The 14,669-nt window shown below is 47.6% G+C and overlaps 1 protein-coding gene across 8 annotated transcripts in view; it reads right to left on the bottom strand.

Annotated features, from left to right (window-relative positions):
• LOC125936457 (serine/threonine-protein phosphatase 4 regulatory subunit 1-like) overlaps positions 1-14,669 on the bottom strand; it is an 82,694-nt gene that overhangs the window by 14,688 nt on the left and 53,337 nt on the right. For all 8 annotated transcript variants that reach the window (XM_049650557.1, XM_049650560.1, XM_049650561.1 and 5 more), the window contains 5 exons: positions 6,224-6,331; positions 5,323-5,388; positions 3,296-3,454; positions 2,552-2,736; positions 969-1,429 (listed from right to left, as the gene is read on the bottom strand). In XM_049650557.1, coding sequence (XP_049506514.1) covers positions 969-1,429; positions 2,552-2,736; positions 3,296-3,454; positions 5,323-5,388; positions 6,224-6,331 — 979 coding nt within the window. The remainder of the gene's footprint in view (positions 1-968; positions 1,430-2,551; positions 2,737-3,295; positions 3,455-5,322; positions 5,389-6,223; positions 6,332-14,669) is intronic.

Here is a 14,669-nt window from a genome sequence, read left to right as displayed (position 1 = left end):
GGCCTTCCCTCAGACACTTCCCCTGTCCTCAGGGGTCCTGCCCCATGCTTCCATGGCGCACCATGCCTCCTCCCGTCCCAGCCCCTGCTGCACCCTGTACCCGTGGCTCGTTTACCCCTGCACCTGACCGTAAGGTCACTGCTGCCCCAACACCCGGCCCGGGTCCCAGCACTGAGATCAACGCAGCTTTCGAAATGTGTTTTCCAAAAACAGACCTTTGTCTGTAGCTATTAGAAGTGATATGTTACATGTGCTCAATCCTTCAGCAAACATTGACTTAATTTCCTTTATAAATTTAAAGAAACAGAATAATCAGAGGGCTAACTGGATTTTCACATTTCCTTTCCCGAAAGCTTCACAAATCTTTGCCCGGCAACAGCAGCCAGTGTTGTTTTTTCCAATTTCCCCAACCCAAGGAAGAATACAAATATAGCACTGTTTAGAGCAAGGAGAGGCGTGATAATGGATATGGATTGCAAGGCCCGGCTCCCAGATCAGATGCTCAGTGGGAGCACTAGTCATAAAACGAAAAATACCCCAGAGAAGAAGTTGTACTTTTCCTTGCTGTACAAAGACAAAAACCTTAAAGTTTGGCTAAGGGCTGAGTTAATAGGCTCCAAAAGGAGCACCATTCTCAGCGGTTTGTAACTAGAAAAAGCATTATAACGTGGGAAATGATGTAACAGCATCCAAGGAGCTCATAAAATTTCCACTGCTACAGACGGGCCCCGCAAACTATCTGCCTTTCTATTAAAGCTGACTTCGGCCTCGCACAGCTGCAAAACCAGGAGGCAAAACCCGACAGGTACCTGCACAGAGATCCCCAGAGCTCCAGCGTGGGGAGACCAAGAGAGAGTCTCTCCTGCCCACGTGGGCACTGTGTGCGTCGAGGTAAGCACACACAGGCGCTGTGGCGCACAGCCCAGAAAGGCCCCGTTTTCTCTTTAATCACGATGGATGACGTTTACCTTGAACATCTGGATCATCCATCACATGCTCCTGTAAACTATCAAGGACTTTCTGAATCTCGCTCCTGGCCACGCAGCTGTTTTGCACAGCCTCGGGTCTGCTGCAGCCTTTTTCGCGTGGCCCAGCCTCGCTCAGAAGCAGCTCTTCTAGGTCCTTGCTTATGTCAGGGAGAGGAGTTCGCCAATAGAGGAAATTATCGAATACGTCCTCAGGACTCTCTGGGCAGGTCCAAGAGCCGGGTCCAGGGTGGCTGTTGACGGGGAGGTCGTTCCTCTCAGGGAGCTTGAGGGTGGCACTGGCCTCTGGGGAGAGCCCGGTCAGCTCAGCTCCAGCCAAGGCAGAGTCTTCCACTGAGTTTCCCATCATGCCACGAGAGGAGCTACGGCACGGGAAATTGCTGGTTCCCGCGGACGTGCCTTCCGTGGGCAGGTCTGGCTCCGTGCGCGCCGGCCTTGCGGAACTAGGTTAAGATCGAGGGGGGCACTTTCAGCACCATGTAACAGACTGGAAGTAAGATGGGTAAACGTGAAATCCACATCCTCCCGGGCCCGGTCCTCCTCTTTCCCTGGCCACCCGACCCTCCCGGGCCTCCCGGGGGCGAGCAGATCATAGCCTCGCGAGAGCATGAGAGGTCTACCCAGCCCCCTCTGCCCCACCGGGCGTATCGCGTGCAGGGAAAATGCCACGCAAAAGTTCAGCCAATCCCTCCATTATATGCAAGTGGGGAGTCACCCTGGCTTCTGCCGCCACACGCCCAAAGCCAGACTGCGTGTGCCTGCCGCTCATTAGCACCCCACCGGGGGGCAGGCACCGGAAAACAAAAGGTACTGAGCGACACTGGTGAGCGCTATTTGCTCACCACTTGGAGACGCTTGAGGGACGTGTGCACTCGGGCCTAACATTCGGCAGGAGCTCAGTGAATGTGGAGGGACAACGATGGGGGGGAAGGACGCACCGGTCTCAAAAAGGAGGTGTGCTATCTGACGTGTAAATCACTACTCCCGTGCTCTGGTGTGATGTTGACAAGGGAGAGACGCTTGCAAACGACCTCGAGCGGTCTGGTTAGCGTTGTACCCGTGATCCTCAGACAAAAGATGAAAAAACTCCGAGATCGATCGCTAGAACTGACTAGAGGAGCAGCACAGCGTCCGCCAACGGTGGGTCAGGAATGGCCCCTTTACGTGCACGCGATATCCCACGTTTACGCGCCCGTAACGTCATCCCACGGCATAAGCGTACATTTGAGGGATTTCACATCTTCGCTTGCGTAAGTCACCCAAAGAACTTCATTAATCAAAAAGTAAGAGAAAATTTTCTTTACAGGTTATTTAATCACTACTCTCAATGAATATTTTATCTAAATTTAGGAGACACAGTAGCTTCATTATTTACAACCCGGTAGTCATGCTTCAAAATCATTATTGCAATTACTTTTTGCTTCTTTACATAATTAAAGCTCTAATATTCCATCTTGCCCAGGAGGTCACTGTTACTAAAGCTCCAGACAAGATAATTGCTAAAATTTTAGGTGGACGCTTGAGGTGAAGCGCGGGCCCTGGTAATCATCCCGCTCGGAGCTCACCAGGCCGAGGACGTGCTTCCACAACTGCCTGTGCCGGGCGACCCCGGGGTGAAGTCAGAGTCCAGGCCCCGAGCCGGTGGTCGGATGCTGAGGGGGCCGTCTTCTCCAATATAAAGGCCAGCCCTGGGGGGGTTCGCGAAGGTGGAAATGAAGGGGCCCAGGGACTGGAAGGCCGCCTGGCGCACCTGCGAACGGAGAGAACAGAGCAGCAGATGTGGCGTCGGCCACACGAGTCAGGCCCCAGGCCGGGCAGCCGGCTGACCACCAGACGCGTCACTGTCCGCCGAATCGGGTCTAGCGAGGCAGATGTTTCTAAGGCTTTCTCCAAATTCCAAACAGACCATTTTTCAACGGAAAATAAGGGAAAACTCAGTCCCATCCTGTGGTTTCTATTCTCCCAGAATTGCAATCCCACATCGAGTGACTGCACACTTCACAAAGTGCCTGACCAGACTGTATGGACCACAACGGGCATGTTTGTGAGAGGAACGGAAAAGGTTAACTCTTCGGTCAGAGTGTTTTCCTTCTCGTTTCTCGTTTCTCTGATACTCGTTCATGACAGGCATCAGGGTGTGTGCCGCCTGCTGACCACGCACCAGAGCTTCTGCGACTTTAAGCGCCCTCACCCTCGCAAGGTCTAAATACGCCAATCAGTAGCCGAAGAGACACAAGTCCAGGGGCCGAGACGAGGCCAGTCGGCCCGCGGTGGCTGGCGGCCAGCGCTGCCCAGCGGCCCGCACTTACCCATCGGCAGGGGTCGCTGATGAGTCTGATGAAGAGGGGTGACAGCTGCGCTCTGCGGACCTCCGGGGACGCGCTGTAGGACACAGCCATGAAGCACTCCGCACAGGCTTTTCGCATCCCCCACACATTATCTGAGCAGAGCTCCAAAAACTTTGGGATCTACCAAAGCAAACAAAACCGTGCTACTCAAACCTGATCACCCTGAGAAGGGCAGAAAGCTTTTTTGGTGCCTTTTTTCATTACGCCATATCCATAAATTAACGACAAAGAAGAGGGAGATACATCCTAGTCTAAAAGGAATCATTTGAAAAGGAAAGAAACTATGGAAGGACATGAGGAAACATTTCCTTTAGAGATGGAAGTGATAGAAGGTAAATTGTTAAAAACTGACAGTAATGCAAAATAATTCCTATCCACAGAAATGCAAACGTGTCCGGTGGAATGTGCTCGATGATCACCCTGGGCGCTGAGCAGCTCTGAATCCACATGCAAGTTCGCGTCGGTATCCCTTGGTCTGACCATGAACGCGTGGCCCTTCGAGTTCCCCAGTAAGCCAGGTGTTGGACCTTACCGGTTCCCTCACGAATAAAGGACTTCAATAAAATCTTTGACCTCTTTCTTCACTTGCTATCTGTAGGAGGGTCATGACCACATCCTCTTTTAAAATGTATCCTTCAAAAACGAGGCTTTGTTTTTGATATCCCAACGTAAAATAACCAGCCAAAATGCTCCACAAACGTGAATACCCGACTGTGGAAATATCCACCGACAGAAAGGTTAGCATGTCGGGCACTGCTGTCCTTCATTCAGACTCATTACACAGAAGACTGTCGATTCAGAGCGACGGCCCATGAAGAATTATTTGGGGGGTCAGAAGAATGGTGATCTGGTGCCCACTTGAAATAAAACAAAATGAGCTTCTGAACTTGAATTTAAAAATCAATTTAGAGAGTATACTTTTTGAGCTTGCATTCTAACCATACAGGTGACACATCCTGTCCGGTAAAAATCCCGTCCAGTAAAAGTCAAATAAAAACGCAGGCTGGGCATCCTGTCAAATAAAAGCGGCCAGCCCCTATTTAGCATAGTTCTGCGTAGGCACCAGGGAAACAGAGAAGAACAGGAGAGGGTGAAGACCCCACATCAGCGGAACCATAATGAGGTGTGATGAGACATGCACGTACTCTGAGCAAAATGTTACGGGGGTGCTGAAAAGGGAGGGATTCATTCTCTCTGGCACAGTGGGTAGGTGAGCCTCGACAAGGAGAGGACTTTGCAGAGGCGTGTGCACATTCGAGCCGGGTTTGAAGCGCGAGTTGGGTCCCACCAGGTGGGGAAGACACTGGAAAGAGAGGGACGGTGAGGAGCAGAGGTGTGGCAGGGGGAAAGGCAGGAAGCGCCACGGGAGCCGAAAGGCCACCTGCTGGCTAGGGAAGTGGTTCTCTGTCCTGCCGTACATCAGGATCTCGAGGGGACTGACGGGAAATGCAGACCCCTGGGCTTTACCCACCCCCCGCCCCCCATGAGTAGGACACAAGGCCAAAGGTGAGACCCACCCAGACTAGGGGAGGTGGCAAGAGATGAGGCAGGAAAGGTACTTATGAAGGGCCCCCAAAGGCCAAGAAAGGTCTGAATTTTAACCTGTAACCTAGAAAACTCCCACTGGTCTGGGAGCCCAGGAGTGAGGGGGTAGAGTCTAGGTATTCTAGAAAGAGCAGAGGAGAAGGGACAGAGTGGCTTAGAGAGTAAGAAGAGACTGGGGGGGGGAGGGGAGGTAGTGATCAGTGAGGAGGTGACAGCAAAAGGCCACAGTAAAGTGGGCTGGGGTTGCTTCCACTCTGTTCCATGGGCCAGCTGCCTAACACTTATGGGAAAAGGCTTCAGAAGTCAAGAAATTTGGAACGGATGAATGCAAAATTGAGCTGTCATTCCGAAGTAACAGATTCATAAGTACAAAACTTCACACTTGATTTTAAAAGTGCCCTAAGAAGTGCATCAGCGATTACAACTGGCAAAACTTCACATACCAGAAATTTCTCAGTGGCTTCTTGTCCAACGGCATGACAAATATCACCAAAATTTGTAGCACACACCTTAAAAAGGCAAAAGGCATACCCGTTATCCTCAGCTTTCTTTTTGTCTTTCCAAATCATGACAACTAACAAGCAGAAGCCTCGAGGGCAATGACTCCTCTAGTCAGGCACCTAACAAGAATTTACTGAGCCGGCCGCCCACACGGCACAGCCCAGTGCCCCTGGTGCGTTGGAAACAGAAGACTTAAAACAGAGTACCAAATCCTAGGACTTTCTGGCTCCCAACTGATCTCAATACATAATGCATTTGGTGAGCAATAAAGCAAAAGAGACCCCGAATATTCTCTGCGTGATCGATGAGACCTCTCTTGTTGCCGATGCGTCACAAGGAGAGACCAGAGGGAAGGTGGCCAGTGACGCAGCAAGGAGGAGGAGGAGGAGGCTGTCTGGGGAGGCGTGGCAGTGGCCTCGGAGAGGAAGAATCTGGTAACCAAGTGAACAAGCCACCGAAAGGGAAGGGGGAGGGCAGGGGTTGGAGTTGGAAGGTACGGCAAAGGTTAAGAGGGTTCTGGAACAAAGGGGCGCAGCTCCTGAAGGACTGTGCACGTTAGGGCACAGCACCTAACTGCAAGTCAGTGAGGTCCCGTTGCCCGTGTTCCTGCGACTAAGAGTAGGGGGCTGCCTCACGCAGGACCCCGTCTCCAGGTCCCTGCGCACACCCCTAGCTGCAGCCGACATGGGCAACGCTGTGCACAGGCTCCCCTCACGTGGTTCCCAGTGGCCACATTTTTCTTCCAGCCTGCGTCTACTAAAGCAGCCGAGAAACTGCCAAGGAATCGATTCTGAATTCTCCAACTGTTGGAATTTTTTGAGTTTCGAAACTCCGTGTCCCAACCTTCCGAACTTGAAAGAGCTTCCCGTCCCCACACAGTTCACAGAAGCGAGGGAGCAGCAGGCGTTCAACTGTGCTCTTGTTCAGCACCGAAGCCAGTTTGCAGATGATCTAGAAGCAAGAGAAAAAGCAGAGTCACTTGACACACCACAGCCCACATACTGCACACACCTCCCAGTAAATTCCAGAAGCTGATATTCAAAACACGGCCCAGATACCCAGGAAGTAAACGTGGAGAACACTTTCTTTTGAGTTCTGCCTAGTAATGTGATCGGTAGAAGGCCAAATATTCCTCAAGGTTTCCTCAGATAAGAGTCTGTCTGAAGCTCAAGCATTGCCATTTGCCAGGTACCTAGCATGTGTCCGAAACATAAATGAACAACTTGTGTGTGTTAACTCACTTTCCTTTCCCCAAACCCTATGACCTGGGCATCATTTATCGTCATTTCTGCAGATAGAGAAACTAACACTCGGAGAGATTAATTAATGTGACCCAACCCCAGCAGTGGTGAGGCAGGAAATACATAACAGCTGGTCAGAGTAGAAAAACAGTTGTTGGCGATCCAGTATTGACACTACTGGGTATTTACCCCCAAAATACAAAAACACTCATTCAAACACTATAAACACTATGTTTATGGCAGCGTTATTCACAACTGCCAAATTATGGAAGGCAGCACACACACAATGGACTATTACTCAGCCATAAAAAAGAATGAAATCTCGCCATTGGCAACAGCATGGATGGAGCTAGAGAGTATAATGGTAAATGAAATAAACCAATCGGAGAAAGAAAATTACCATATGATTTCACTCCTATGTGGAATTTAAGAAATAAAACAAATGAACAAAGGCAAAAAAAAAAAAAGAGAGAGGGAGAGACAGAGAGAGGGAGGGAGGCAAACCAAGAAACAGACTCTTAACTGCAGAGGGCACCAGTGGTCACCAGGGGGGGGGGGGGGGGGGGGGATAGGTGAAATCGGTGATGAGGATGAAGAGGACATTTACCACGATGAGCACGGAGTGATGTATGCAAGTGCTGGATCACTGTATTGTACACCCGAAACTCACATTACACTGTATGTTACCTGTACCGCAATTAAAGTAAAACGAAAATGACTGGCTGCCACTGGGAAAAGATCAAGGGCTGGTAGAAACTACAGGAGAGCAGATCCTTGAGAGAAGGAGCCATGCTCCATAAAAATGCACCTTGCTTTTCTGCCCAGGCCTGACCCGCCCCGTTCTGCATTGCTACACAGTGTAACTGGACCTCAAGCAAAAAGTACAGCATTCCTGGCTTGAAAAGTCCGAGAACAGAGAGGGAGGTTGCCAGAGCAGCTGAAAAATGAGGGCAGAAATCCTAGGAAGGAAGGAAGGAAGGAAGGAAGGAAGGAAGGAAGGAAGGGAGAAAGGACAAAAAGGGCAAGCCCCGCTCCCCCAGGTCTGTGATTAAATACTCCTTTAATTCTTGGCTGAACTCAAAACCGTGCATACCCAGAGGAGATGGGGAGGTTCACAGGGAAAAGCAATTGCTCAAAGGCAGAAGGAACTGAATAGTCTCAGCTGCTGACTACCGCAGAGGGAAGAGAATCTGAACTATTTGCTAGAACAAAGGCAACACTCTTCAGAAGAAAATAACAGAATCCAGAGTGTCTACAATGTTTCGTCGGTTGCTAACAACAGACAATAAAAAGCTCACAGTACACTTACCACGAGGAACACGGAACACGGGGTGATGTATAGAATTGCTCAATCACTAGAATGTACCCCTGAAGGTAACATAACACTAGAGGTTAACTATATTGGAATTAAAATTAAAAACTTAATGTTGCAAAAAAATAAAAACAAAAACACAGATCTGGAAAAAAATTCATACACATGAGAGGAAATAGGAAAATGTGGCCCACAGTCAAGAAAAATAGTCAGTAGAAACAAACCCACAGAAGAGCCAGATGTTAGCATTACCAGACATTAAAAAGCCTCTGAAGCAGCTCAAAGGCTAAAAGGAAATAGAGTCCTAATGAATGAACAGAGAGGAAATCTCATCAAAGAAATGGAAACTATAGAAAAGAACCAAGCCTTCTGGTAATAACACAGTCAGCTTGATCTGACTTACCCTCCTGCACATGGCAACTACAGAATCTTGAAGAAAAAAAATTAAAAACAACCATTTAAGAGCACTGGAGAGCAACCAAAGGCGGAAACTAGAGGGGACGTTATCGTTAAAAGACGAGCTGCAATAGGAAAGATTTGCAGGGCAGCTCCAAAGTGCGTGCTTGATTCAATTTGCTAAAATCTGTGATGGACTGCTAAATTATACGTGCATGGGGGAGATCCTGGGAGACCCAGCAAACGAGTAGTGACCAGAGATTTCAGCAGCTACACACCACAAAGGAGAGAGCAGGGAGGTGGAGATCAGACAAAACAAATGCCCGCTACATGAAAAATCACTTTTAGAGCACCTTATAAAACAAAATAGCCATCTTATGACCAAAAAAGGAAAAAAAAAAAAAAATCACGTCAGAGAAATAAAACAGAATCCAGACTCTCAACAGTGTATCATTTATAATGTCTGGTGTTCAATTAAAAATAACTACCTATGGGGGCGCCTGGGTGGCTCAGTCGGTTAAGCGTCCCACGTCATGATCTCACGGTTGGTGAGTTCAAGCCCTGAGTTGGGCTCTGTGCTGACAGCTCAGAGACTGAAGCCTGTTTCAGATTCTGTATTCCTCTCTCTCTGCCCTTCCCCCACTCATTCTCATTCTCTCTCTCTCTTAAAAATAAATAAACATTAAAAATTTAAAAAAGAAAAAACTACCTATGTGTTGACAGGAAAAGGTGATCCATAATAAAGAAAAAAAAGTGGTCAACAGAAATCGACACCAAGGTGAGATCCCATGTCACAACTATCAGACAAGAACTTTTAAAAAGCTCTTATAAATATATTCAAGGATTAAGAGGAAAATGTAAGCATTACGAAGGACACATTGGGGTGCCTTGGTGGCTCCTTCGGTTAAGTATCAGACTTCAGCTCAGGTCATGATCTTGCAGTTCATGGGTTCAAGCCTCGTGTCGGGCTCTGTGCCGACAGCTCAGAACCTGGAGCCTGCTTCAGATTCTGTGTCCCCTCTCTCGCTGCCCCTCCCCACTCATGTTCTCTCTCTCTCTCTCTCTCTCTCTCTCAAAAATAAACATTAAGAAGTTTTTTTAAAAAAAGGACACATAAAGAATCTCTGTATCACAGAGATTACAGAAACTATAAAAAAGGTCAGAGCAGAAATACTAGAGCTGAAAAATACAGCAACTGAAATTAAAAACCTAATGGGTAGGCCAAACAGCAGATTAAAGATGACAAAAAGAGTCACTGAACTTAAAGACAGATCAATAAAAATGATCAAATGTGAACATCAGAGAGAAAATGACTAAAAAACCAAACAGAACCTCAAAGACATGTGGGGCAGTGTGAAGCACCCCGACTCTGTGTGATCTAAGTCCCAGGACGAAAGGAGAAAACAAGAATGATACACAGAAGAAAAGCACTCGAAGGAACACCAGCCAAAATTTCCCGAGTCAGGTGCAGTGCACCAACACACAAATCCAAACAGTTCAATAAACACAAATCAGCATAAGCATTCACTCTGCAAAGATAGAGAGAAAAATTTTAAGAGCAGCCAGAGGAAGAAAGGTTACTATAAATACAGGACCGTATGAATGACAGCTCGCTTCTCCAGAAGACTACAGGGTGAGATCGTTAAAGCAATGCCAGGAAAAACAAAAATAAACCTATAAAGCCACAAGTCTGTATCTAGTGAAACCATCAGTCAAAAATGAAGGCGGGAGCATCCGACTCTTGATTTTAGCTCAGGTCATGATCCCAGGGTTGTGGGGTCGAGCCCCACATGGGACTCCGTGCTGAGCATACAGCCTGCTTAAAATTCTCTCTCTCTCCCTCCACCCCTCTCCCCCACTCATGTGTGCCCTCTCTCTCTCTCTCTCTCTCTCTCTAAGAAAAAAGAAAAAATGAAGGCAAAATAAAGATATTTTTAAATAAAAAATGGAGAGATTTCATCCTCAGTCAAGCTAAAAAAAATACTGAAGTTCTTTAGGCTGAAGGTATGATACCAGATGGAACTTTAGATCCAGGAAAGAGAGGAAGACTACCCAAACTGGTAAAAATGTGAGGCTATTTTTTTCTTTTCTTAATTTCTTCAAAATATATGATTGTTTAAATCAAAAATTGTAATACTGTATTATCAGGTTCATAAGGAAGGTATATGTCCCAATGTGTGTGAAAACAACAGCACACGAAATAGGAGAAGGAGGGTGTGGAATGACTTCATTGCAAGGTGTTACAGGTTTTGAAAATACTCACAGAGGAATTAAATTATAGCACTACAAAAATACTCAATTGGCCCAAAAGAAGGCAGGAAAGAATGAACAGAGGAACAAAAACAGACGAGACAAATGGAAAAAAAATAACAAAATGGCAGAATTCAATCCCAATATAATCAATAATTACATCAAACATAAACAGACTGAGTGCTCCCATTAAAGAGCAGAAACGGTCAGACTAGGTATACAAGCAAGGCCACCTCCATGCTCACGAAAGCGGAATACTTTAAATGTAAAGACACCTAATGAGGCGAGTAAAAGGACACACGCGAGTACACTGTGACAAACCGTAAGTGTAAGAGTCCTGGAGGAGTTCTACGAACATCGAAGTAGACCACAAGACGCAGATTGCGATCAGAAGCAGCATCGTTCCTTAATAAAAGGGTCAAAATAGCACAAAGATATAAACGTAAAAGCTTTACATGCTTAAAAGGGAAAAGATGGGCTTAAAAGTAGTTTTTCCTCCCTAATAAGCTAGAAAAATATAAGCAAACTGAAGTAAGTAGAAGGAAGGAAATAATAGTAGAAACCAATGAAAAAGAAAACAAGCAATAAAGAAATCAACAAAGACAAAAGTAGGTTCTTTGAAAACATCAATAAAATTGATAAAGCCCTAGCAAGACTGATCATGAAAGAAAAAAGGGGCGGGGTGGGGGGAGGTGCGGCTGGATGCCTCAGTGGGTTAAGTGTCTGATTCAGGTCATGATCTCACACTTTGTGAGTTTGAGCCCCAAGTCAGGCTCCACACTGCCAGTGCAGAGCCTGCTTGGGATTCTCTCTCATCGTCTCTCTGTCCCTCCCCCACTCACTCTCTCTCTGTCTCTCTCTTTCAAAATAAATAAATAAACTTGAAAGAAAGAAGGAAGGAAGGAAGGGGAAAGAAAGAAAAAAGAAAGAAAGAAAGAAAGAAAGAAAGAAAGAAAGAAAGAAAGAAAGAAAGAAAAGACAAACTATCACTGTCATAATGAAAGGGGAAAATACTACAGATCTTACAGGCATTAAAGAAGGGATAAAGAAATAGTATAAACAACTTTAGCCCAATAAATTTAACAACTTAGATGAAATTAATGAATTCCCTAAAATACACAACTTACCCAATGACACAAATGAAATAACAAATCTGATTATAACCCCCTATCTGAATTGGATCTGCTATCAAAAGCCATCTCACAAAGAAAACCCTTGGACCAGAGGTTTTACTGGTAAATTCTAACAAATATTTAAATTCTAGCAAATATTTAAAGGGAAAAAACCACAAATTTTGAATAAGACCTTTCAGAAAACAAAAGAGCAAGGAAGGCTTCCCAACTCATTTCTTGAGGCCCAAATAACCCAGAGTCTAAAACCTGACAAAAAATATAACAGGAAAAGAAAATTGCCTACAATAGTCCTCTTGAATATAGATGCGAAAATCCTCAGCAAACCGTAAGCAAATAACAGAGAAGGGAGCACTCTTCATGGTAGATGGACTCGAACAGTCAATGGACGTATACTACTAGGTGGAAATTTGATGACGAGCACACTTACAAAGCCTCAAAGTAACTCCCCTTCTTATGTCCAGAGGGGAAAGAAGTCCCTAAAAGCTGGGCAGACACCGCCTCTATCTCCCCAATCACCAGAGTCCACAAAGGCCAACTTCAGAACAAACTGGAGTCTTGGGCCTCCCGCCAGGACACATGAGAACATGTTACTTCATGTTTCTTGCCAAACAGAGCCTGAATCCAATCATGAGGAAACATCAGACGAACCCAGATTGGGAGACATCCTACCAAAGAACTGGCCTGTGTCTTCACATGGAAACGTTACAAAACTCAGAGGCTCGGGACCTGCTCCAGATAAAAGGAGACCGAAGAGATGGGACAATTCCATGCACCTAGTGATCCAGGACTGGATCCTGGACGAATGACAACATCTGAACTTGAACTGTGGGGGAGATAGCAGCATTGTACCAGTGCTAGATTTCCTGATTTTGATCAATGTGCTATGGTTGTTTAAGAGAGTATTTCCTTGTCTTTGGGAAATACACACTGAAATATTTCGGACTGAAGGGGCATAATGTCTCTCACTCCCAAATGGCTCCGATAAATACATACACATACATACATGTGTATCTGTGTGTGTGTGTGTGTGTGTGCGCGCGCGTGCGCGTACACGCACGCATAAGGAGGGAGACTCAAATAAATTCTCCTGGAGAAGCTGGATAGAGGGTATGCAAGAGTTCAAGAGTTCATTCCTGAGAATTTTCTACAAGTTGAAAATCAAAACAAAATGAGAAATTATCCACCCCCCCCAAATTTTTAAAGAACTCTCCCACTCCCCCCCAAAAAAGAAAAAAGTGGGGGGTCGGAAGGAAAAGAGAAAAGGAGGGAGGGAGGAAGGGCTTCCTGACTCTGAACCTGCTTTCCTCACGGCACACACCGCCTGGGTCAGCAGCTCACCCGCTAGTCTACGTGGAATCTGCACACAGCAGACATGAGGGGGCAGAACACTGACTGGCGGGAAGGCGGCGGGGGCGGGGGGCAGGGGGGAGGGCTGCGGAGGGGGGGAAGTTATCCTCACAACACGAAAAGGCTTGCGCGCCGAGCTCGGAGGACACGGCTCTCTGACCCGGCTCGAGGCAGACTTGTACAGAGTGGTGGCCGCAATAACTGAGCACGCAGGGCTCCCGTATCCAGGGCAACGGGCAACTGAAGAGTGCCCAGTCTCTCCAGCCGCCCCTCTCCTCCGCCACACCCACGTGACCTTAGTACGACCCGCAGAAAACACTTCCAGAATCATTAAAAGCCGGCCAGCGCGCCGAGCGACAGGAAGCGATATCCTGGTGGCCCCGGGAACGAGTCGCATGGAATGACCATCTTCACAAAGTTACTCGGAGCCAACTGTTCTTTAGAAGACACCACCACGGCCTCCTTTTTAAGGAAATGCGCAAATAAAAATGAGCTTAACAGGAATGACGACAAAAAGCGAGGAAGCCTGAATGTGAAAACGTGTTGAGAGAGAAAAATAGGCTTCTGACAATTAGTTATAATCTCAGAATGCTAATGGCCTTCCTGCGAGCAAGAGGAATTCTAATTGGTCTCCGGTGGCCTGTTTATGCTGTCTAGATATAATTACAGAATGTGGCGCTGCCGGTCTCTACCGATTCATTCATTCAACAACTAACATTTATTTAGTACTGACTCTGGGCCTGGCACTGTGCTGGGTGCCGATGGGAGAAAGCCACCTGTGTTCAGAAGCTCACACTTCTGAAGGAGAAATCAACACACGGCGCAGTTGCCAAATGACGGAAGACAGATGATGAAGCCAGCCTTCTGACTGCACGGAGGAGGGGGTCACGGGCGCCGTCTGCCAGACAGAGAGAGATTTCACGAACCGGGATGCATGTGCCCGTGAGAGAGCAGGGTGGAAGAAACCAGCCTGTAATTTCCATCGCATAACTCAATTTACAAATGCCCAGGCCACGTCTCGTTGGCTACCTCTGATTTCCCTAATCAAGTGCGCACCAGGGTCGCCGGCACCAGCATGAGCTGACTGTCGCCTCGAATGGGAGCGAAGGGAAAAAAGTGCAGATGCACATTTTGCCTCCAGAGGCACCCGGGTTCCTCTGGGCGAGACGCGGAGAACCGCACTGTTCTAGGAGCGCGCGCGCGCGTGTGTTTCCGTGTGGTCGGCCGCGGCCACGTTCACGCCGCATGGCTGGAAAGAGAGTCCAAAGCACGAGGGTGTCGGAGCAGCACAACTGACTGCTCTCCTCACCTGTCACCTCACAAGCACAAGTGGGTGCTCACAGTGTTCGGGGGTCACTCACGGACCAGCTGAGAGCCCTGCCCTCCTTGGGGAGCTCTGAAAACCACACGTGTGGGCTTCTCCTTGGGGAAGGAAATCTGCTCTCTGCCCATCCTGTCACTTCTGAGCTAAAGAGAACGGTGCCCTCTGTGCGCCTTGACACAGCGTGTCCGAGGGGTGGGTCCTCTCCAGGAACGACCCCCTCTTGGCCTCCGGGCTCCAGGAGAGGGATACAGAACAGCTTCTGAATCTGACCAAAGCATGCATGGGT

This window comes from Panthera uncia (genome assembly GCF_023721935.1).
Source record: "Panthera uncia isolate 11264 chromosome A3 unlocalized genomic scaffold, Puncia_PCG_1.0 HiC_scaffold_11, whole genome shotgun sequence".
NCBI lineage: Eukaryota > Metazoa > Chordata > Mammalia > Carnivora > Felidae > Panthera > Panthera uncia.
This window is presented reverse-complemented; position numbering and strand designations above follow the sequence as displayed.